Source organism: Taeniopygia guttata, chromosome 15 (assembly GCF_048771995.1).
Source record: "Taeniopygia guttata chromosome 15, bTaeGut7.mat, whole genome shotgun sequence".
NCBI lineage: Eukaryota > Metazoa > Chordata > Aves > Passeriformes > Estrildidae > Taeniopygia > Taeniopygia guttata.
This window is the reverse complement of record NC_133040.1, coordinates 11,538,759-11,561,193: the sequence shown is the minus strand read 5'-3', so window position 1 is coordinate 11,561,193 and position 22,435 is coordinate 11,538,759. Positions and strand designations below refer to the sequence as shown.

At 37.7% G+C, this 22,435-nt stretch overlaps 1 protein-coding gene across 7 annotated transcripts in view; it reads left to right on the top strand.

The window, feature by feature from the left end:
• Positions 1–22,435, top strand: part of MPHOSPH9 (M-phase phosphoprotein 9) — a 23,532-nt gene extending 1,097 nt beyond the window's left edge. For 2 of the 7 annotated variants that reach the window (XM_072935984.1, XM_072935985.1), the window contains exons 2-25: positions 1,316–1,448; positions 1,679–1,829; positions 3,050–3,139; positions 3,758–3,793; positions 6,049–6,515; positions 6,763–6,886; positions 7,550–7,640; positions 8,870–8,976; positions 9,342–9,464; positions 10,232–10,668; positions 11,252–11,410; positions 12,344–12,431; positions 13,309–13,524; positions 14,353–14,400; positions 14,764–14,828; positions 15,261–15,362; positions 16,921–17,058; positions 17,203–17,378; positions 18,089–18,253; positions 18,571–18,691; positions 19,020–19,123; positions 19,922–20,127; positions 20,495–20,563; positions 21,446–22,435. In XM_072935984.1, coding sequence (XP_072792085.1) covers positions 6,160–6,515; positions 6,763–6,886; positions 7,550–7,640; positions 8,870–8,976; positions 9,342–9,464; positions 10,232–10,668; positions 11,252–11,410; positions 12,344–12,431; positions 13,309–13,524; positions 14,353–14,400; positions 14,764–14,828; positions 15,261–15,362; positions 16,921–17,058; positions 17,203–17,378; positions 18,089–18,253; positions 18,571–18,691; positions 19,020–19,123; positions 19,922–20,127; positions 20,495–20,563; positions 21,446–21,547 — 2,997 coding nt within the window. In that variant the 5' untranslated portion in view covers positions 1,316–1,448; positions 1,679–1,829; positions 3,050–3,139; positions 3,758–3,793; positions 6,049–6,159 and the 3' untranslated portion in view covers positions 21,548–22,435. Of the gene's footprint in view, positions 1–1,315; positions 1,449–1,678; positions 1,830–3,049; positions 3,140–3,757; positions 3,794–6,048; positions 6,516–6,762; positions 6,887–7,549; positions 7,641–8,869; positions 8,977–9,341; positions 9,465–10,231; positions 10,669–11,251; positions 11,411–12,343; positions 12,432–13,308; positions 13,525–14,352; positions 14,401–14,763; positions 14,829–15,260; positions 15,363–16,920; positions 17,059–17,202; positions 17,379–18,088; positions 18,254–18,570; positions 18,692–19,019; positions 19,124–19,921; positions 20,182–20,494; positions 20,564–21,445 lie in introns of those variants that run through there. The other 5 variants (XR_004369307.3, XM_030285950.4, XM_030285949.4 and 2 more) reach the window with 5 other exon arrangements.

The following is a 22,435-nucleotide window of genomic DNA, read 5'->3' as shown; positions in this document are numbered from 1 at the left end:
CTGACCTCTAGAAAACAAAGAAAGTAAGAAAGCCGTGTTTTTTTTCTTTTTTTATCTCACGAAGCTCTGCCAGAGGGATGTGTGTGTCTGTGATAACTTCCTCCCAATTCTGGCATTTTCAGCCCTACCCAGAAGAGATAGTGAGTACCCAAAAAACATTTCTGCTAAAGCCAGGTAGACTCCAGTAAAACAGGGGAAAATAGGACTCTTGTCCATTAGTTTGCTTCTGGTGAAAATATTTTATACTTCTGAAACTATTGGAGATATGTCTCCAAGAACTTGCAAATAATGAAGACTTGAATCTGTAAAAGCCATAAGTCCTGTAAAGAGGACTGTGCTTTGGAAGTGCTGTGCTTCTTTAAGGCAGCAGGAATTTGTTCTCTAGCATTATCAGACTACCAAGATGATATTTCTTAATGTCTCTTTTTACTCTCCATCCATGAAATGATCATAAGGTTTTTCTGCAGTGTTAGAACACAGGCTGAATACACCAGGGTGTACAACATGCTGAAACAAGCCCTATGTAAAAACTGGTTAATTAATTATTTCAAGGGTTTTCTTAGTGAAAGGATGCAAACTGGAACAATATTTTAATCTCTTTATGGCCAGTCTGCTTTGAGTGCTGTAAGACTGTGGCCCAAGTCTTGTGTATTTATTTATTTATGATGCTTTCAGTTAACCAGCTGCTGTTTTCAGCCACTGTGGGATTCCTGTTTGACTCCTTTTTTTTTTGTTGTTTTATTAATTGGTCAGAAATGTAGCTCAATTTCAAAGCTTTCTGATTTAATGTTGTGTAATAACAGTGAAGTAAGTGATCTGTGAAAAGTAAGCCAAATATTACACAAAGAAATGGCAGAATTGGTTGATCCCAGTCTAACTCAGCTGGTCTCAGTTTTATTATTTTTGATGAGTGTGTTTCTTCCAGTGAAGGTTCAGATCCTCATTTACATCAATAATAGGAGACTTCACACCTAGCACGTGGTCTGGGGAGGCCCAGATTTAAGAAAAGCAGCCAGTCAGACCCCATCAGCACGGTTTTACCTGGAAGGTTGTGCATTCTGCCATCCTTTCCAGCCCAGTCTGGATGTGTTGGGAATCCTTGGACTTGTGGGAGGCCCAAGGCTGAGTGAGCAGCACCTGCTTGCAGGGGTGGCACAGGAGAAGGGAGGGAGCCTGGTTGTTGTGGAATATTTGCACTTTCTGGGGTGGTTTGGCTAAAACAACTGTTTTCAGTTCCAATTCTGTTTCTTCACACAAGAAAGTAAAATGTTTTTTTTTTAAAGAAAGAGTGGTGCTTATTTCTCTCTGTTTTCAGGGTAATGTTATACTTGGCACTAAGATATGGAAAACAGCGATGTGGTGAATTCTGTACAAGAAATCCCTTTGTCCTCTGCAGATTCTGATGTCAGAAACACCCACAGCTCTGTCTGCAACTTGAATTCTAACAGGTAAAGTGCTGAAGGAATCACTAATTCCATTATTTTGGCTCTGCTTAGTTAGCATGCTTTCACAGTAATATTGTATTAAGGTGAAATTTTTATTTCAACATGATGATAGTCCTAAACTGAGTGGATAATTCTCTTCTGGCAGTCTGGCATATGTAGTGTATTGTTTGGGCCACTGTGTTGCACACCTGACACAATAAATAATTGAACTGTTTTTCTTCATGTTTCTCTAGGAGTCCTTCATCCAATCCAAATGGAGTTTCTGGTTACTCAGGGAATACCAGGTCCTCATTAAAGCCTGGCTCTGTTGAGCTGCTTGCCTCCTTTATGCAAGATATCCAGAACATTGGACATGCCAACTTAGAAATTGTGAGGAACTGTGAGGTATTTGATATTAAGTTTATTTTTTAAAAGTGGTATTAATGTATTTGCTTTGCATTTTGGAAGACAAATCTAATGATACAATTCAGCAGCAAGATCTGTGTTTATTCCTAATTATGGGACAGATCCTTTTATAATAAATGAACTAAATAAATTGGATTTTACTACAGTTTTATCTTAGTGTTTTACAATAATTTGTTTTTATAGCTTGGTGTTTTATAATATAATGATATTATATTAATAATATATGTATTATAATATAGATCTGAACATTTTTCCCAAAGTTACAATAAAGGTAGCAAGTTTTTGAAATGAAAAATTTAAACCATTAAAACTGTATCACATCAAACTGGTCTGAAAGGATCCTAGAAATTAGAAGTGTTTTTTTTTCTAAAAATGGTTCTGTTTTGCTTGACTTATTTATATAATCCAATTGTAAACATGTGTAGGGGATTAGTTTGTTTCCAGATTTAAACCAATGCAAAAATAATTATGTGGTTTCAATGAACTGATTCTCCCAGATACTTTTTGGAACATTTTCTGTCCTTTTGTATTTTAAATTTTATCATTATTTTTAGCTATCATAAGGAGCAAACACTTATCATAAGGTTTTGCACACCATGGGCTTGCTCTTGCAGATTTTTGAGCTTCCTGGCTGGGATCCATCCAAGTGTGTGTTGACAGATGCTTAATTTGGGTTCTCTTTAACACCTCCAGGAACAGAATATTGATGTCCCGTGTCCTGTGCTTCAAGCACCAGGCTCCATAAACATTAGCATAAAATAATTTTTAAACATCAGATTTTGCCATGTTTCAGGAATGCTGTATGTTTGATTATTTAAAAAATGATCTCTTTGTTTTCATGACATAATTATGCATCATGGCCTTTAGCTGGATTGCTGAGGGGAGGAGTTCCTTGCTGAAGTGGATGGACAGAAGGGTGCTTAATTCTCAATTTTAGAATTGCCTATAATTAATGGAACTGGAATCAACCTTTCCAGAATTTGACAGTTCTTTGCTGGCAGCTGTTCCTACTTTTAGTTTCCATTGATTGGCATGGTGGGGGCTGAATGTACTGTGGGGTGGGCAACCACAGTGCTGTTACTCAACTTTGTATTATGCCAACACCCAAGGATAGGATTGCAAAGCTATTTGTAGCCAGAGAACAAGGTAAGAGGTGTAATATTTCTGTGTTTTAATTATTTCACTTTGTGATTTAATAGACAAGGTGGCTACAGCTACTGAGACTGGTAGAAAAACAATGCCAGGAACAAATAAATGCCCAGCAAGAGCAGTTCCACCATCAAATCCAAGTAAGTAATGACTGTTCATGGAGCTAGATAAGGCTGAATGATTTTTTTCTTTCTCCAAAACAATGCAGGGAGGCAGTTAATGGAAGTGGATGACTGGAGTGCTGTTTAAAGGATGCATATTTGAGACAGCCTTGGCTAATTAATAAAGTAATTGTTAGGAACCATTTCAGGAGTGATTTGTGGATTATTTGTTTTCAGCTATTTTTTCACAAACATTTGGTTCAGAATGCTCACATGATAGTGGGATTTGTAGGTACAAGGTTTTTATTAACTGTTAGACTGTATAATTTCTAATTTTGAGACAATATGACTTTCTTTTAGTTAAAATAATGTTATACAACTTATCATCCCCTCATCCAGAGAGTATATAGCCCAGGAAAACCATCACTGTAATAACTGAACACCTATTTCACCTTCAGTTGAACAGTTTCCTTTCTAAGAATGAAAAACAACCCATGTGAAGGTTCTTATTTTTGCTGAACCCCATTTATCCATTAGAACAGAAGCAATGTTTATGTATATATAACAGACAGTAATACTATGATTATATAATGCTTAATATCTTCATCATTTTGGTTGCTGTTTTTCCCTTCCCTTTCCTGATGCCCTCCACACTAGTAGTAATCAGCAGTTCCTGAGCTGAATTACCAAGAGGTACTGTCCTTTTATCCTATCTCCTGTTTCTCCTGCCTCACCTCCCCACCTTCCCCCCCTCCTTCCCATCTTGTTATTTTCCTGTTTCCTTACCCTTCTTTTTCCTTCCTCTTACTGTAGTGGTTTGATTCACTTGTTGCTGATCATATTCTTTACTAATCCATTGTGTTGGCTTTGCTGGTTTTTGTCTTTTTTAATAGGAAAGGCTACCTCTGGAAGAGCTGAGGGTGTGGTGTCAGCAGGGGCTTTCTCACTGCATGGGTTGCCACACTAAATACAAAATTGACAGCTAGAACTGAGCTATTTTATGCATTAAATAAAATAGATGGGGCTATTCCAAACTTACACTGGTGTGCCAGTGACCTAGTGAAAACACTGAAACACAGGCAGCTCAACACATTCTAGTGAGAGTAATAAAAATACACAAAAATAATAATAATCTGCTTTTTGTGGTACAAAAGCAAGGTGCTGGATCAGCACTGACATGACTCTGAGATAAGGTTTGCTCCATGCTGAGTTTCAAGACCAGCTGGATAAAAATCTCCATCTATGTGAGAATAAGGATAAAAACCCCTTGAGTTCCTTTTGGAATCAGTGGGGTCAGCTCTTCGCTTATCTGATTTATACAGTAAAAGATAACTGTGCCAGGGACAAGCTGTCACCAGTTGTGGATCATTCCAAGATCAGGATTTATCAAAGAGATTTTAAAACCAAAATTACAATCCCAAAATTTTAGAAAGGATATCTTAATTTTCCCCTTTTTATTTAATCTTGCAGTTAATTGTGACTATGCAAAAAGAAGTAAAAATGCAATTTAATTGGAATACGAGCCTTTCACTTTTCCTGCACAGAGTATTAATGACAAAGATTAAATGTCAGCAGTGAATCTGATCTTTCCCTCCACTCCAGTTCTGTTCTTTCCCTTCTGTTCTCCCTTCCCTACCTTCCTGACAGTTGGATCACAATTAAAATACAAATGATTGCTGCAGTCATGATTGAAATCAATAGCAGAACACAAAACTTTGTAGTGGAAGGAAACTTCATCCCAAGTTTTTTGTTTGTTATTTTTGGCAGGGAAAGGCTGAACTGAAATTCAGGTGTTTGTTCCGTTGCAAATTAATCAAAAATCTGAGACTTGATCCTGACTAGCATTACATGTAGGTTCCTCTGAAATTGAATCTTATTTTTTACTTCTTACTTTGAGAGAATAAATAATTTTTGTTCAATTTGTGCTCTGCAGTTGCTATTCACATGTGAGTAATGTACTGTAGTTCTGTGAAAAAACATGAGTGTCATGTTCTTAAAATTATTGCAGGTTTTTTTCTTCTTTGTTTCCTGAGGGAATTTGTTTGAAATATATTCTTGAAAACAATTCTGTGCTCTGGCCTGTCATGTACAAGAGTTGTGTGCTCCTGCAGGTCAGTGTTCTCAGTTGAACTCTGCAGAAGTGCTGGCCACAGGCACAAATGTGAAACCGCTTCACAGCCCCTGGCAAAAGCATTCATTATTTCTCAGAGCTGTTTTAGTATTCCCAGTGCACAACCGCAAAACGTAGAAATTCAAAAAATTACTTGCCTAATATAAGTAATAAGTCTTGTAGACTAAAGAGTAAGTGACCTGTTAAATCTAGTGATCCAGTTTTGGGTTTGCTCCACTCCATCAGACATCAAAACAATCAAAAGGAAGAACTTTGTACCCTATGAACCTAACAACATAATATCCAAATTGGGTTTTTTAAAGTCGAGTTTTATGCAATAATCTTGCAGAGGTACATTATTCCTATTCTCATGATAGAGTAATGGTTAATACTTCCATCAAAGCATCCTTGCAATCTTTAAAAATGTGTATCCAAGTGAAAAAGTGTTTCGGACCTAAATTTAACCAAACACCTGGATAGTTTGTATTTCTTTAGCTGGTTGGTAGGTAACTATAGTTCTGAGGGCAATTAGTGAATACATTCATGCATGTTTTTTACATGAATAAATGACTACTGAGACTCGTAATTCACTGCATGGAATTAAGGATTGTTCCCATGGACATTTTACTGTTATTTTTACTGTTTTATTTATATTTACTGTTATGCACAGTATGTATTGATCTACTTTATGCATGAGATGTCTGCTCATGAAAACTTGGAGTTATGTGGAATAAATACTCTAAATCTCCCACTAATAACACGAATGGAAGATGCATCTAAACAGGAACGTGACTGCTGGCAGGATCTGATGGGAATTGTGCCTTTTCCCCCCGTGCAGCTGATTCAGGATGAGATAAAGCAGCTGGTGAGGTCTCAGAGCAGCACCTGGGCCAGGAGCCGGGCTGTGCCCTCCCAGCTGCCCAGCACCTTCCCCTCCCTGCCGGGCCCCATGGGGATGTGCTCGGAGGCGTCTGAGGAGCAGGAGAGCCTCGTGGTCCAGCTGAGATCCAGCGAAGGGGACAGCCCGCCCGAGGCCCCGGAGGTGCGGCAGGAATGTGCGGGCAGCGAGGCCTCCATGAACAGCGGCTACGGCTCCCTCTCCACCTCGGAGCTCAGCCCTGCCCAGCCCGGCCGCAGCACGGGGGCAGAGCTGCTCACTGATGCAGGCAGCCTTCAGAATAAAAGAGAACTTCCAGCAAAGGAGCCTGAGGAAAATCGTTCATTGGGAAGGAGTGATATTTTAGTTTTTCCCACTGGGTTGGAACATAAAGCTGATGAAGATCATCAGCATGGGAAAAAACCCAGGTAAAGTGATAAACTTCCCCAAATATGGTAATTTTATAGACAATCCCCATTCAGTAAAAGCTGGTGGCCACTGGGGATGTGTCTGAGTTGAACTGAACCTCTGAATGTTCTGCTGCTTCATAGATAAACATATTTATTTTGCCTAATCTTTCTGGGTGATGCAGGTCTGCATCTCCAGTATTTAGCTGTTGCAGATATATTTAGGGGACATACCTTAAGGTGTATGTGTGTGTTTCTTACCATCTAGTAAATCTTTAACATCATGGGCACAAAAGTTGAAACAAAGCCAACCAAAAAGACTAACTGCAGATGAAGTATGTGTGAACTCTATGCAAGAAAATGAGAGCGTGAAGAGATTACCACTTGAGAATGTAAGTCTCTTCTTATTTCATTATGTTTTTCTAATGCTATTCTTGTAACTGGTATTTTTTCAGAGTTACAGCATGTTCTCATTCAGCATATACTTTTATATTTTAAGCATTTGAGTTCCCATTCACATATTTAAAGTTCATGTGGGCAAAGTTTACTTCTTGGATCATTCTATACATAGGCACAGAGCTATTTTGGTTTATTTTATTCATTATCTAATTTTTGCCTTAACACCTCCCTGAGTGGCACATGTTCTCTCCTTCTAGAGGTAATGGCCACACTCTCAGCTGAGGCTTTGGGTCATGGTAATTTATTGTGCTCTGTAATTCTTGAAGGATCTTTGATTTCAGCTGGTGATGCCTCTTTTGGCACACAGGATTCTTTATGTGTTGAGGCATTAACCACTTTGCTCAGGACAGAAACACAGGCACATGTATTAGGAAATACCAGTTCAATTATGTGGTTTAGCTTAGTTCCACTTTTGGCTATGATTACCCTCAGTATAAATTCTGTAGGTTTGGATCATGCTGTATAATTGTATTTAATATCTTTGCTTAAAAAGACAAATAACATTTGTATGCAATTTTTAAACATTATACTCCTGCTTTTTTTTTTCCTTGACTTATGATTTTCCTTCTGAATTTGTTTTTCCATTATAATTTTAGACAAACCTTACTGATGCTGCTTTGCCACCATACACTTTTTACCTCAATCAACCCAAGGAAAGTCCAAATTCTGTAGCATCAGAAGCTTCAGGTATAGTTAATTTCTTGTACTTAAATTCCCTTTCTTTTAAATTCTCATTTTTAAAGCTCTTACTGGAATGCATCTCCAATAACTTCAGGGAGGTAAGGAGGATTTAAAGCACTGACAAGCTTTGCTATAGCATTAATTCTGTTTCTGGCTCCTGTTTTCAAGCTGATGGCATCTCCTGTGTATTGCTGATGGCAGATGTAGGACATGTAGCAGTTGGGATTTTTTTTCCAAATTTCTCAGCATTTCAAAGCTGAACTTTCATTTAAAACTGTTTCATAATGGAATTGTTGTTAATATCATGGTAGGATATGAAATATTAGCATCAGTGGTGTGGTAATTACTGGAGTTCATAGTAATAGAGGCAGAATTCCTTTAAGCCCAGGACATGATTCAATAATTGTGTAAATAGACAAGAACAGAATAATGCAGTGTGTAATGTGGTGATTCTTTAATTTTGGGGGGAGGGTTGCTTTTTTAGTGTTTTGGTAAGGTTTGGCTTTGTTGTTTTGGGGGTGTGTGTGAGGGGTGGTTGGTGGTAGATTTGCATGGGTTTGGGGGTTGTGGTTATTGGTTTTTTTTTTTTTTAATCAAGGCCAGACAACTAATTTACATATTTTGATTATAACAGGGTGGATTCATTTCAGTAACAAACAGGGGCACAGAGATGCAGCCCTGCAAACTGTGTATAATTATTGCTTCTTCACAAGCCACTGAGAGAGGGACACATTTAAGAAATTGAAATAGGATGGAGGCTGTGTCTGTTCCTCTTGTGCCATCCCTCTTAGCACTGGTAGTTTGTCTTTGCATGCTGCAGAGTGCTGCACAAAGTGAAGAGTTTGTAATATCAGGTGCCTGACTGGGATTATTCCTTGGGTGGTACCACTTTTAAGTACTATCCTGGAATCATTAGAAATGTAAGTTCGTGGTAAATGAGGATTTGCCCCTTGAACACCAAATCTGTGTGTTTTAACTGATTTATAGCTTTTGTTCCTGGTGCTGTATGGTGTGAGAATGATTATGTGGCCTGTGCTTTGCATTGAGATTTTTCTAACTCCTGGCCCAGTAACAAATGCTCTAATGACATCCTTAAGCACTAAATGCAAATAACTAATAAGCCATTATTGTTACTGACAAAATAACATTTTACTAATGGGTTTTGGATTCTTGTTCTATAGCTGCCAGCTTGAAATCTGTAGAATTAATTTTCTTTTGATATTTTTTCTCATCAGGACTTTCATACTGGAAGTTGGATGAAAAGGAGATGTATCACACTTTACCAGAGAATTTCAGAAGTGACTTGCCTGATGTTTTCTCCACAAAAGTATCACCAGTTCAGGTAAACTTTGTATATGTTTAAAAGTTATGTAGTTGCTTTTTGTCTTTGCTGTTTCCCTGTGATGGAGAGAACTCTGTTATCTCAGTCTCTCATACCCAGGCTCTTCATTATTCCTGTACCCCACTAACCTCACTTGGAGTTTATTAACCTTTTGTCATTCAAAATAAGCTGTGTACAGGAGATGAGAAGTTACAAACTAATATGTTAAAGGTAGATGTGCTTGTTAAAAACCCTTTTTTAACTTGAATAAAGCTGCATGTTCTGAGCTGCTTTATTAGCTAAACCCACCCCAGAACTTGCTTATCTGTGTTGGGGGTGGAGGATTGTGTTCAGAAAAAGTAACGTAGCAATTTTGCCTGTTGAAGTTGTCTTCTGCTGATGAAAGGAAGTTGTCATCACTGAAGGATATTTATCATAAAAGACAAAGGGAAAACAAGCAGATGCCAGACCAGCAGATGCCTTCTTCCCAGCCAAGTCACCCACCAGAGGTAACATTAATTTCTTTACTTCACGTGTCAATTGAGGATGTGTTGGGCTGGTTTCACACGGCTTGGCCCCTGCTGCCACCTCCAGTGTTATGCTGGAACAGCAGTTTGAGCAGCCTGGGAAAGGATCCAGCTTGGAGGAACCTCTAAGAACAGCCTGAGCAGAGAAGCACCTTTGCTGCACAACCTTGAGGATGCTGCAGGGACGGATCTGCTGCTGCTGGGGCTGCAGCTGCTGAGCTGCACCTGGAACTGCAGTGGCAGGGTTTTCCCACAAGACAAGTTTGTTCCACCCATGGAACAGAACATGCACAGGTTGTGGAAATGATTCTTTCTCATATCTATTTTTTATATAGCTCTCAGTCCTGTACATAACCCAGTAATAGTGGCTGCTGTGTGACTGTATTGTTTAGGTAATTGATGAAGTGCTTTTGTAACCCTGCAAGGTTATTGTTTCAACACACAGACAGACATCATAGTCTTTCAGGTTGCATAACTGAAATTTCAGAGGTTTTCTACAAAGCTACAGATCTTGGATATGTCCTTTATTAATGGAAACTTAGAAACTCAAGATGCAGTTATTGGGAATGTGTATTGTCATTTCAGTGTTGCAGGTGCCTTCATTTTATTTGTCACTTCCAAATGATTGTAATAATATTCAATATAATACCTGCAGTATGTTGTATGGTTTACTGATGACTTTGGATAAATTTTGTTCTTGTAAATGGAGTTAAACCACAATTTTTTTAGCATTGTAACTTATTTCCTAGATCTTGACGTTGGACCCAACCCTGCATATGAAGCCAGGCCAGCAGAACCAGGGACTCTGTTTTTTCAGGACTCCTGCGGACTCTGCTCCCTTTTCTCCAGACTCTATGGCAGAGCCCGGATTTCCAAGTCATTGTGACACGGACTCTTTTTCACAGACAAGTCATTCATCTCAGTTAGATGATTCTCCAACACACCCTGCCAGCAGCAGAGCTGTGCACTTGGACCTATGGAGAAATCACCCATTCCAGAGTGAAAACAAGGCCAGCTCTCCCTTCCCAGTGGCATACATGGATGCTGACAATGATAATTCTGTCAACACCGAGGAGGAAGAAACACTGACTCTAACTCCATCTTCTGTTACTCAGTGTGCTGACAGTGGTTTGCCAGATTACAGCCTTTCAGTGACATCTCTTGAAGATCCTGTGGTAATGTCAAAGTAAGTAATTTTTTCTTTTTTAAAAGTCAAAAGTTTGGTACTTTCATGAAAGGAACGAAACAATAGTAGTAGTAAGCCAGATAAAATATGTGAGTTCTCTTGGTCGTGTCTCTTTATACATAAAGATAAAAATGCATCCTTCCCTCATAGGCTGTGTGAGGGAGTTCATTTAGGCAGAGAAATTCAAATTTCTGTGGCAGGGGTTATTTTCCTCTATAGAATCAAATGCAGAGAAGCACAGAATTTACTGTGCTTAGGAAAAATAAATATCCTCCATTCACTGTTGAAACTCTGATTTGCACTGGACAAGCAGACAGGGCATATATTTCATGTATGAGGGCTTGTAGAAAAGTAAAGCTTTATATTGTATTTGTATATATTACTTGTATATAATAATCATAATATCTATATTAATGTGAAGACTTCTCTGCCTTAGATGACAAAGCTATCTTTGCTTTAGGTTGAATGCAAATAGAGTTTTGTAAGAGACATTTATATGCTGAGTTCATTATGTGCAAATTAATCCAGCACTGCATGGTCATGTGGATGGCTGGAATTTTAAAAATTTTTATATTGAAAATAGAATTAGGCAGAACCTGAAGGAAAAGCACGCTCGACACATCGCTGACCTACGAGCTTACTATGACTCTGAGATCCAGAGCTTAAAACAGCAGCTGGAGTCAAGCCACAGAACTGCTGCATCTGAGGAGCTGAAGAAAATCAATCAAAGCCTTACTGACAGGTACTGTTTGTCCTTCCTGTCTTTCTCTTTACGTGGTGCTCTTTATATTTTAAAGACTGAGTACTCTTGTTTGGAATATCTTGAACAGTTTATGTCCCGTTTCAGTTCTGAATGTTTCATGCATCCATGATTCTAATATTTCCTTGATAAATATAAATTTTGCATTATTTAATGCAGTTGCTAAGTTGTGGCTGCCGCATACCTGGTTAAAGGGTTGGACAGGGCCCTAAGCTGCCTCACCTTGTGGAAGATGTCCCTGCTCTTGACAGAGGGGTTGGAGCTGGATGAACTTTAATATTCCTTCCAACTTGAACTATTCCATGTTTCTGTGAAGATCAGTTCACTATTGTTAGACAGTAAATGTGTTTGGACCACAGTTTTTGTTTGACCTGTTTTTTTCTGGAGCCAGTGCAAGCTTTTTCTCAGGTATGGCTGGCAGGCAGAAGTGCTCTAAGCAATTTGTAATGGAATGATTTATGTTGGAAGATTGTGCTTTCCCGTCATGCTGCTGAACATCATCCTGCTGTACCTTCCATGTCAGAGCCACAGGTGACACAGGACCTGAGTTCATTGGTGCCTTTTCCCTGGAGTCCGTGTGCCCCAGCTGTGCATTCCATTATCTACAGCTTGAGTGTTTGCTGTACAGAGAATACTGGTGTGGTTTCTGTATAATTATTGCCAGTTAAAACACATATTGCAAATTTAAACAGCTGAAATACTGCACAAAATTTGTGTATTCCCAGTTTCCTTCTCATCCCAAGCCACCACAGCCCTTCTGAGCAGAGACACTGCTGGGGCTGAAACATGTGGGAGGAGATCACAGGCTGGGCACCAAAATTTGTGGGGATGCTTGAGGAGGGAAAAAAGGATATAAAATGTAGGTTTATTTTTGAAAATTTCAAGAGTTTGGTGTAATGTCTATATTCTAAATAGGTGTGACCAGTTAGATTCAGCTCTGAATGAAGCAAGTGCTCGCATAAAAGCCCTTGAAAATAGGAATAATCTGCTAGAAAAGCAAGTGGTAAGTATGTGTTCTTAAATCAAGTTGCTTTTTAAGTAAAAGGGTAAAATAATGAACTTTTTCATTAATAAGCTGATCAGTGTTTCTATACTTAACTTTTTATTTTTAACCTTTCAACCTTTGCCTTAATATATAACATCAGTCCACATGTTACACAGTTACTTTCCTACCTGACTTTCTTAGGATTCCTTACTTGAATCATCAGCACTTTTGCTTGTGAACTTTTTTCCAGGTTATCAGGGCTCAAACAAAGAGTGAGATACTGTGATATGTTTATCATGTTCCTCTTTAAATTTTCTTAATTTATTTTGTTTTAATTACTTTCTTACTAGATCTGTGATAAAAGAAATCTCACTTATGCTGGGGAAAAAATACTCTTTAGGTATAACTTGCAGCTTTTCTAGCTGGTCCAGACCTGTTTGCTTGTCTATAAATTAATGCATAGCTGCATTAATTATTAATAAAATTAATTATTAGGCAATTAGTTATTATTAGGCAAAAACCAGGACACTTTGTCATGGCAGTTGAACTTTGTTATCAGAGTCAGACACCTGCAGGGTCTAATTCCACCTTCTGACATTTTTCTATGCTGGGAAGTAAGTCAATTGAATGGATTGGAGGCCTCACCTCTAGATATTTAAAATCTTATAAAAGAAATACGTTTTTGATGGGTTTAGTCTTCATTTTCATTCTTTTCAAGTCAAAGTAATGAGCAGAAATCTTGTTTAGTTCACGTACAGGTGTACCCTTGTTATCTGTGCGGGTGATTTTAAGAGAATTCATTGAAATAAAAATAATCTTAGAGTTAAATAAGATTATTTTTATTTAGGGAATTAGAATGTTTCAAACATCCTGAAGGATGTTTTCTGTCCTCCAGGCAGATTGGAGGGAACGTTTCTACACCGTCAGTGACAATTCCAAAGTCCTGCAGGAGCGGCTGGAGGAAATGCGCATGACTCACAAGGAGAAGGACAACACCATCAGCCGCCTGAAATACAGGCTCAAGGAGCTGGAGGAGGCTTTTGAGAAGACTTACAAGTTATCTGACAATACAAACACAAGGCTCCAGGAAGAAAACAAAATGTTTCAAAATGTGAGTAAGAAAATGGATGATGGTGTTGGCAGGGTACGACAGCAAGTCCCAGGTGTGAAAAATACTCTGAGTTTACAGCTGGGAAGTCTTAAGGCACAACAAGAAAACAGAAATTTCTCAGTTGACTCCTAACTAGGCTGGGTGTTGGAGGGCACTGTGGAACTAAAAGATACTTAAAACCAATTATTTAAGGCAGCAAGTGTATATTTGATGTGGTAACCCCTGCAATAGTCTGTCTTGAGAATTTTATTACTCTAAGTTGAAGATATTACATGAAATTATTTTAGAAAGTAATTTTTCCTCTCTTAAGCTTGTTGGAGATGGACTAAATTTTTCATACCTCATCCCAACTTGCTAAAACTGTTCATTGTGTATGATTTTATTCTGAATCTAAGGAATTGCTCCTCTGATTCTTTAGGAAGATCTTTATGGAATGTTTAAATGGACTGGCAGAATGGGTATTAGCTGGAAAAACTACTTCATGCTTGAACTTACTTTTTACAATTGAAATTTCAAAAGACAAATTCACTTTTAAAGTCACTGAGGAATTTTACTGGTTCCTTCATTCAGTTTCTTTAGAGACAAATAATTTGAAAATTAGAAATACATTCTATGAGTAGCTCTGTCTCTTCTTGTCCTGTCTATAACTTTTTGTTCCAATTAGAAGATGATAATAACTTAACAAATACTATTAAAGTACATTTTGTATCCCCTGTAGTGCTCCTGCATGTGTTAGCCAAGCTGTTGAGATGATTTTACAGCAGCCAACAAAAACTGTTAATTGACTGTGGTCTCACTGTGGGTTGGTGTTCTTTTGTTTTGTTGTAGCTTTTAGGAGAATACGAATCCCTTGGAAAAGAACATGAAAGAGTAAAGGTAGGCATACAGTGGTTAATTAAAAACTCAAACATGCAAACTGTGATAATATTCCATGGAATTAGCTGAATTAACTTAAATGTTTTGAAAAGGCTCAAACAGAAAGATCCATGTTTATCTTTACTGATGACTTCCTTCTTCAGAGTCCTGGGGGGAAAAGGAAGGAAACTGGAATCTGTTATTTTCCAGTCACAGACAGCAAAAATACTGCAAAGTCAAAACTGAAGAAATTTAATGGATCCTTTGAACTAGGAATGTGTAATTGATGTGTTGTTTTCAAGACTGATGTGGAGTTACTTGAGTTTTATTTAATGCACTTCTGTAGTTTCTGAGCTTTTTACATTGTTCTTTGTGTCCTCGTAGGATACGTTAAATACAACTGAAAACAAATTGCTTGATGCAAACACAGAGATTTCTGATTTGAAAAGGTAACTGTGAAACTTATTGTTTTAACAATATGAAACACAAATTGTGGCCTAAATGTCTGCTCCCAGAGTATGGGGGCTGTAGATCTTTCAAGTTTAATCACATTTTATGAAGCATTTCATGTTGCTTCATGCTACTGGTACAAACTAAAAATCTCATTAATTTAGGATATGCATTTTTTTTTCTACTTCCTCCGCTTCCTCAGCAGTGTCTTCTGGTCCTGTCTTTCTGGCCAGATTACCTGATTTATTTAACTTCAAATTCAAATACATATTTATATCCATATTTAGATAGAGATGCGTAGACCAAAATGCAGCAGTTGCTCTTGTTCTCCTGCTTCATCCAGAATATCTGAATAAAAATGAGCAAAACTCTTTAGAAATAAGATCTTTCTTTTATGCCATTTAAATCATCTCCTAATGCATCTTTTTAAGGACAATTTTAAAACTTGAAGCTCAGCTCAAGCAGGTGGAACATGAAAATGCACTGAAACTTCGCCATATAAGTGAAAATCGTTTAAAAACCTCTTGTGCCAAGTAAGTGAACATTCAAACATGAAAACAATGTGTTTTAGAATAGCTTTTAACATGTTTTGGCTAAAAATGGATCAAGATGAGGTCAGTCCATGGGCTGAACTGGATTAAACACATGTGATGTAATCCAGAGATTGGACGTGCCAAGAAATTATTAAACCCAGTTGAATACTCTGGCTAATGTATCTCTGACTTGGCCAGCTGTCCCTACTCTTCCCAGATGAGTGTTTGCTAGGTCTCAACTGCTCAGCTGAATTCCCATACTCCACAAAGATTTTGGGAATACAATCTTACAAGTCCAGTTAGGCATTGGAGGTTTTCCTTGGGTGTCATTGGTTTGAAAGGCTGATTCCTGCTTAGTGTGGTTCTAAATATAGTTTGTACAGGTAACCTAAGAGTAGAGGGGAGGTTCAGTTAGAATGAACACTGGTTTGAATTGGGAATTTATGTTTAAAAAATTCAAGTTGATCTGTGCTCTGGTTTTGTTTGTTTGAGGTTTTTTTTTTTTTTTTTTTTTTTTAATGTTTTAAAGGCCTGAAAAGCTTTGTCCCCTCTGGTTTTTATTACTCAGTTATGACCTGTTCAGTGTCTCTCCCATTTCAGCCCTGATTCTGTGGAGCCCAAAATGTCAATTAATGTGATTTGGGGATGTCCATGTGGATGTATTGAACAGGAGTAGCTTGGGGAGATTTGAATTTTGATTATTACAAAGACAGAAATAATTTATGTATTATGATATTAAAGGGACAGATTTCTGTTTAGAGCTCTTTTAATATTTATGAACCAGACCCTTCAACAATGAACAGAAAAAAGGAAGGCCTGGACATGGCAGACCATGTTCATCAGGGAGAGAGGGATGTAAAAGCCAATATGGATTTACAAGTTAATCTGTCCCTAACTGATCCCAGAGGCTCAAGGAAAGCCTCATTCCAGTTGAATGCCCAGCAGGATAGATTTACAGAATAGTGCCTATAGTTCATAGCTTGGGTAAACAAGACCCTTTTTTCCTAATTATCTGCTTTCCTGTGTATAAAAATCACATTTTTCTTTTGATATCTCAAAATAATGATCTGCTAATTGATGCTTATTAGCTGATATTTATCACTCTTAGGTTATCAATGCTGGCTTTTTCTTGTTTTGTTTTTTTTTTTTTCCTAATAATTGTTGTCCAAAGGAAAGCTGGGATCAGATGCTCTGAACTGCTGCAATAATCTCCACCAAATGTTTTCATTTAATTAGTTGAGATCTACTTGCAACCCAAACCTGGGTCTGAGTAAGCAGCATTAAATTACAGGAAGATCTTTGTGGAGCTCTGCATTCTGAGCATATTGTGTAATTCAGACTGAAACCTCAACATATGGCTTTTTTACCCCCCAAATATTCTATTTTTACCTTACAAACATGTTTTTAAAAGCAGTTACTTTTTCAATAGTATTTATAAGTTTATTGTATATTTGTTTCTGTTTACTTGAATAAATCACAAACAAACATAAATAAACATAACCCCCCTCCTCTCAAACTCCAAAGCCTTTAATAATTTTGAAGCTTTGTATTCCCACAGCAAATTGGGAACTCCTGATGTCAGCAGGCGAAAGTGGTTGATACCAGGAGCTGAATATTCTATTTTCACTGGGCAGCCTTTGGAGGGCCAGGAAAGCCCCAAAGACAACAGGCTGGAAGAAGCCTATATTCCTTCTAGGTGAGATGGTTTCTGAAATCTGAACTAAACTAACATCTGAACGAAATTTCTCCATGTTTTTGTTTATTCTGTTCATGTTTGGGTACATGAAATAAAATTTAAAAATCAATCTTTTTTTCCTTTCATCACCTCACATTATTCAAGGCACAATTCTCCTCCTGAGAAAGACTCCTCACAGGAAGACTCTTCAACAAACAGAATAGAAAAGAAAGGAAATGAGATGTCAGAAGCACCAATTATAAAAGCCTTTAAAGAACTTGAAGAAGGAAAAATTCTTAAAGATTGGGGTACACAGACAGAAAAAGAAGATGCACCAGCTAGTAACTCTTATTTTTATATTCCTGAACGTGTCTTTACTGGCTTTTCTTTGCATGTCTTTTGGCTTTGGTATTCTCAGCATTCAAGTCCATCAGGCTTCAGTGATGGGATAAAAACAGTTTTGGCATGCAAACTTGTGGGATTCTCCTAAGAAAATTCAAAGTTAATTATCTTAGTGGATTGTTTAGAATAGGGGGAATGCAGAGGTTGTTGTTAGAGCTCAAGCTGAAGACTAGTTAATGTCCCCTTTTCTAAGAATATCTCAGTATTTATAAACAGTTAATGTAGTCCTAAAAAAGCTCTGGCTGCTGTACATCCATTTGAGGTTCCATGGTGTTGTATGGGAATGGAAGTGAGGAAGTGGGAACTGCCCTGAGCTGTTGTAACAATGCTGATTTAGAGAAAAAGTGAGTCTTCCTTAAAGTCTTGTATTCTGGGCCTCAGGCAGATCCTTCAGCCTTTCCCAAAAGATGCTTTTGTCCTGATTTCCACTGTTTCTCTGTCAAACAGTGTTACTCAGCATAATTTCTCCCTCACACACTGCAAAGATCCTTTTTCATGAGTTAAACTGTTCTGTGAGCAGGAAGAGAGCAAAACAGCACAAATAACATTGATGTGAGGGACAAAAAGCTCGGTTCAGGGGCATATTTGTGAGCTCTTGTGTTGAAGAAGACTGATTAATATAAGAACTTTTTTTTTTTCTTTTCATTAGAACCATCAACTCGACGTCAGACTGTGGGGTTTGTTGAAACCTCTTTGGTTGCAAACCGATCTCCAGAGAAAGGGAGAGACCAGCACAGACCCAAACGGTTCAGCTCCCCCTGTGGCCAGAGGTCATCGTCCCTTCCTCCTGCAAACAGAAAATCCAACGCTCCCAGTCAGTGCTTTTCTCAGTTTTGCTTTGTGTCACTCAAAAAGCAGAATCAAATCATGAAATGCTGCCCTAGAAGATGGAGAAATAGAGACAGGGTTTCTGCATTGTGCTGGCAGTCTGAAAAAAATCATGTCTGTAATCACAGAATATGTGAGAGTTCTAAGTTTATTTTTATTTTTCCATGTTGTGATGCACTTCTCATCTAATTTAGATAAACATGTAGACAGCTTTGAAGAGCATTCTTTTGAGCTGTAAGCACATGAGTGGGAGGTACTGCACTGGGGAGTTTGAGGTAGATAAACATACTTTGTCTTTTGCAGCAGGGAGAGAGATAATGTTGGCACCAGTGTCTGTGACATACAGCCCAAAACGATCTCCAAAGGAAAACCTCTCTCCTGGATTTAGCCATTTGCTCAGCAGAAATGAAAACACAGTGACAAGGTACGAGTCTGGCAGATACAGTTGTGTTCTGATCATTTTTAGAGCAGCAGGATGTTTATCCAGGCTTAATGCTGCTGTTTCTTCTTCATTAAATGTCCTCAAAAATGAGTCATGAAGATTCCTGAATATAAAACTAAGTTGTACTTTTTAAAATCTGGCTAGGAAAATCTAGAGTGATTGAACAGGATTTAGAAGACTTAATCTTCTTCTTCTAAAAAAAAAAAAAAAAAAATTGTTTATTCAACCAAAAGGTGAAATAGTAGAAAATAATGTATTGCTTGATACATGACTTATGACAAATAATTTCTGTGTGCTTCCTGCTCTGTAGATTTGATATACTTCTAGATGACCTGGAAACTGGTGCTACTTCTACTTTACAGCACAATAATCCAAGGAAAAGGCTCCAGTTTCACTCACTAGAAGATCTAGAAGGTAATTTGTCAAAGTGGAGGGAAACTGTCTTTTATATTTTTGTACCACAATTCTTTCCACAGTGGTAGTAGCTGCTTATTTAGAAAGCTGATTCTTTGCTCTGTGAAGTTCAACTTAAAAATCATCCAAATCTTGCCTTATTCCTGTAGACAGAGAAATCATGTTCATACAGTATTTTATTTTTATGCATATGTGTGTGCGCTCAAACACAGTGGAACAAGAAAAATAATTAAATTTCCCTGTGCTTAACTCAGTTATCCAATGCATATCTTAGTGGGGTCTATATTAAGATGTACACACTGAGTCATAGTAATAAAATTCTATTACTAAACATTGCATTATGGACAGCAAAGAGTAACTAATAAAACCAGTTGTTTCAGATTTTCTGAAATGATTTATCTTTTCTCCCTTCTGTAGTCCTTGTCACAAATGTTCTGCTTTTTGGTTTTATCCATGCTCTTGTTTAGACTGGTGTTTGCATGACAGCCAGTCAGCTTGGTGTTATTTAGAAATGTACCAGTAAAAGTAATTCCTAATTAGTCAAAAAAAGGAAACTGGTTGTTAACAAAAAAATATGCTGTGTTTCAAAGATCCCTTGAAAGATGACCAATACAAATGTTTTGCATTCCTTTGGGAAGCTGTTTAAGTCAAGGACTGAGGCTTTGCTTGTCCCTCTCCTCAGTTCATGCACTGCCAAAACCACACTGCTCGTGCTGTCATTAGTTTATTTTTCTGTCCTGTGTAACAATTTCCCAGATAATTACAAAACAAATAAAAAGACCCCTGTTCTGTTGATAGGGAGGAAGCATTCAGGTGTCAGACACAGCTCCTGTACTGAATCTGTCAGCAGTGGAATGAAGAAAGCAGCAGCTTGGGAGGAGAGGAGCCAGAGACGTGAGGCAGTGCAATCACCTTGTGAGGAAGACTTCAAGTACTCATCAAGGATTACAACTCTGGCTGAAACAGAGAGGCTTTTTGATGAGCTGACTCATGAAAAGCAACAGGCAAAGATTATTTTTGTTTCCAAGTTGTGAGAAATCATAATTGTTCTATGAGAGGTGAGGGATGGAGCCATTTATCCATGGAATACCTGGCTGAAATTCACCCACAGCTTCAGTGTCACATCAGGAATGTGCCATTATCCTTCCCTGCTCCACTTGCAGTCCTTCCCTGTCCCTAAATTTATTCAAGGAGAGTCACTGTAACAAACACAGCGTGGATGGGGGTTAGCACAATATTATGGTGTTAAAGAACAAAACTCTCCATGTATCTGTAATCCATACACCTCACCTCTCCTTCTCTAAGAGGAGTTAGGAAGGCTCTTATTGGCTCTTGAGACTAATTTACAGCTGAAGTGTTTTCTGTTATTAGATTGAGGCTGCACTGAGCCGAATCCCTTGTTCTGGTGGAAGAATGACCTTGCAAGCAAGACTAAATCAGGTGAAAAAGCTTCTTGGTATTACTGTTCTCTTTTGTTGTTCCACAATTGAGAATACATAATGTAGAGGAAAGATCCTCTGGGTAGTAAGTGTGATTACTGTGGGGAATTTTTATATGGGTTTTTATATTGTTTAATATCTTCTATTTTTTGTACATGGGATGCATTTTGCCAAATTACTGTAAGACTAGTCTGTTCTTGTGCTAAAAACTGAGAGGGAAATAAAGGCAATGCATTAACAAAATGCAGTGACTATGAAATAGATCCCTGAAGCTGCAGAGAGGATGTTGTGCTGAAGGAGGAATTAAAAAGTTTAGTTTTTGTTTGGTTGGGTATTGTCTCCTTGAAAGTACAAAGAAGAAAGTAAGAAGGCAAAAATCTGGTTTAAGTGGAATACAGGAAGTGCTTTCTGTGGGAAACTGAGACTCTTCTAATAAAAACAAGTCTCAAAATTGTCTTTTAGAGGTCTCTGCAAAGCCTTCAACTTCAGCATTTCCTAAATTGTAATCCCAGAGTGTGTTATCAATTTATCAATTTGAAATTAAAAGTGCATTCCAGTAAATCAATACTGCCACTCACTACAGTGATCAACTGTTTCCTAAATATGACTAATATTCCTAATTATCAACCTGTCCTCATTCTTGTCAGGTTTCTCTCATGGAGTTTTGTAAGTCATGTGTTAAAAAAGCCGACAAATACATAAAAATAACATCACAAATTTATAGGTCTGGCTCTGGTTTTTGGGTGATAACAAGGCACCTAAGGCCTAAAAAAAGAGACCAGGAATATAGGAAGGATAGCAGTTCCTTAATTTTAGAAGGATCATTGGATTTCATGATATATTATTAATGCTTTTTGTTCTTTCTTTTACCTCATCCTTTTAGGAAGCCCTGGAAGATCGTTTGGAAAGAATTAACAGAGATTTGGGGTTAATAAGAATGACTCTGAAAAGATTTCATGTTTTAAGAACCTCTGCAAATCTTTGACAGTTCTCTCTTGACTGCAAATATACTTCTTTTTTTTTGCACTAATATATAATGATGCACTCAGTAAATGCAAATTGTTTTGTATTTTTATAAACCCTGAAAAATAGTTTTGCAACCGTGTTACCCTTTACAAACAGCAATATTTTGTACTTCAAAAAGCCACCTCTATTTTAAACGTATTTTGTTACACCTGAGAAATCAATGTTTATCCTGTATTGTACTATTTTTAGAAATATCAATTATTTTTAAATAGTGATATTCAGTTTATAATAAGAAACTAAAAGGCAGCTTGTTTTCAGAAAAAATAGTAGTGTTACCCTTTTGCACTTGGTTTTCCTCCACCATTTTATAAATATTTATGGTGTGATGTAAATATTAGCCAAGAGGAGATTTTGGACTTCAATAAAAAAGCAACATGAGTTACCTGTGTTAAAGACAACCACTGTTCTGTGGCAAATCCTTTTAATTTAAACCTTTCACATTGATGTTTCTCATTGGCACAGAACTGTGAGCAATACTTGCACTTTGGCTGGCTGGGGCAGGAAAATCCTGCTCGGATGGATCTGATGCCCCCCAGCAGTCACAGTGAGGGGTGTTTTGATACTGTGAGTACCAGGATTCACCTGCAGCAGCCTCCTGCCTCCCAGTGAACAACTCAACTCCAGCTGACACTCCAGGACTGGAACTCCTCACCTGAAGTTACTGGTTCCCTGTGCCAGGTTGGGTTTCATGCCAGTGTTCTGTTCCTGTACATTTCATGTATTTGTGAACATAAACAAATTTTTCTTGGTGGAAAAATACATATTTGCCAGTTGACATATTGTTGCATTACTGTCCAACATTGATATTTTGGTTTGTATTTTAATATTAAATAAATGTTTAATTAGA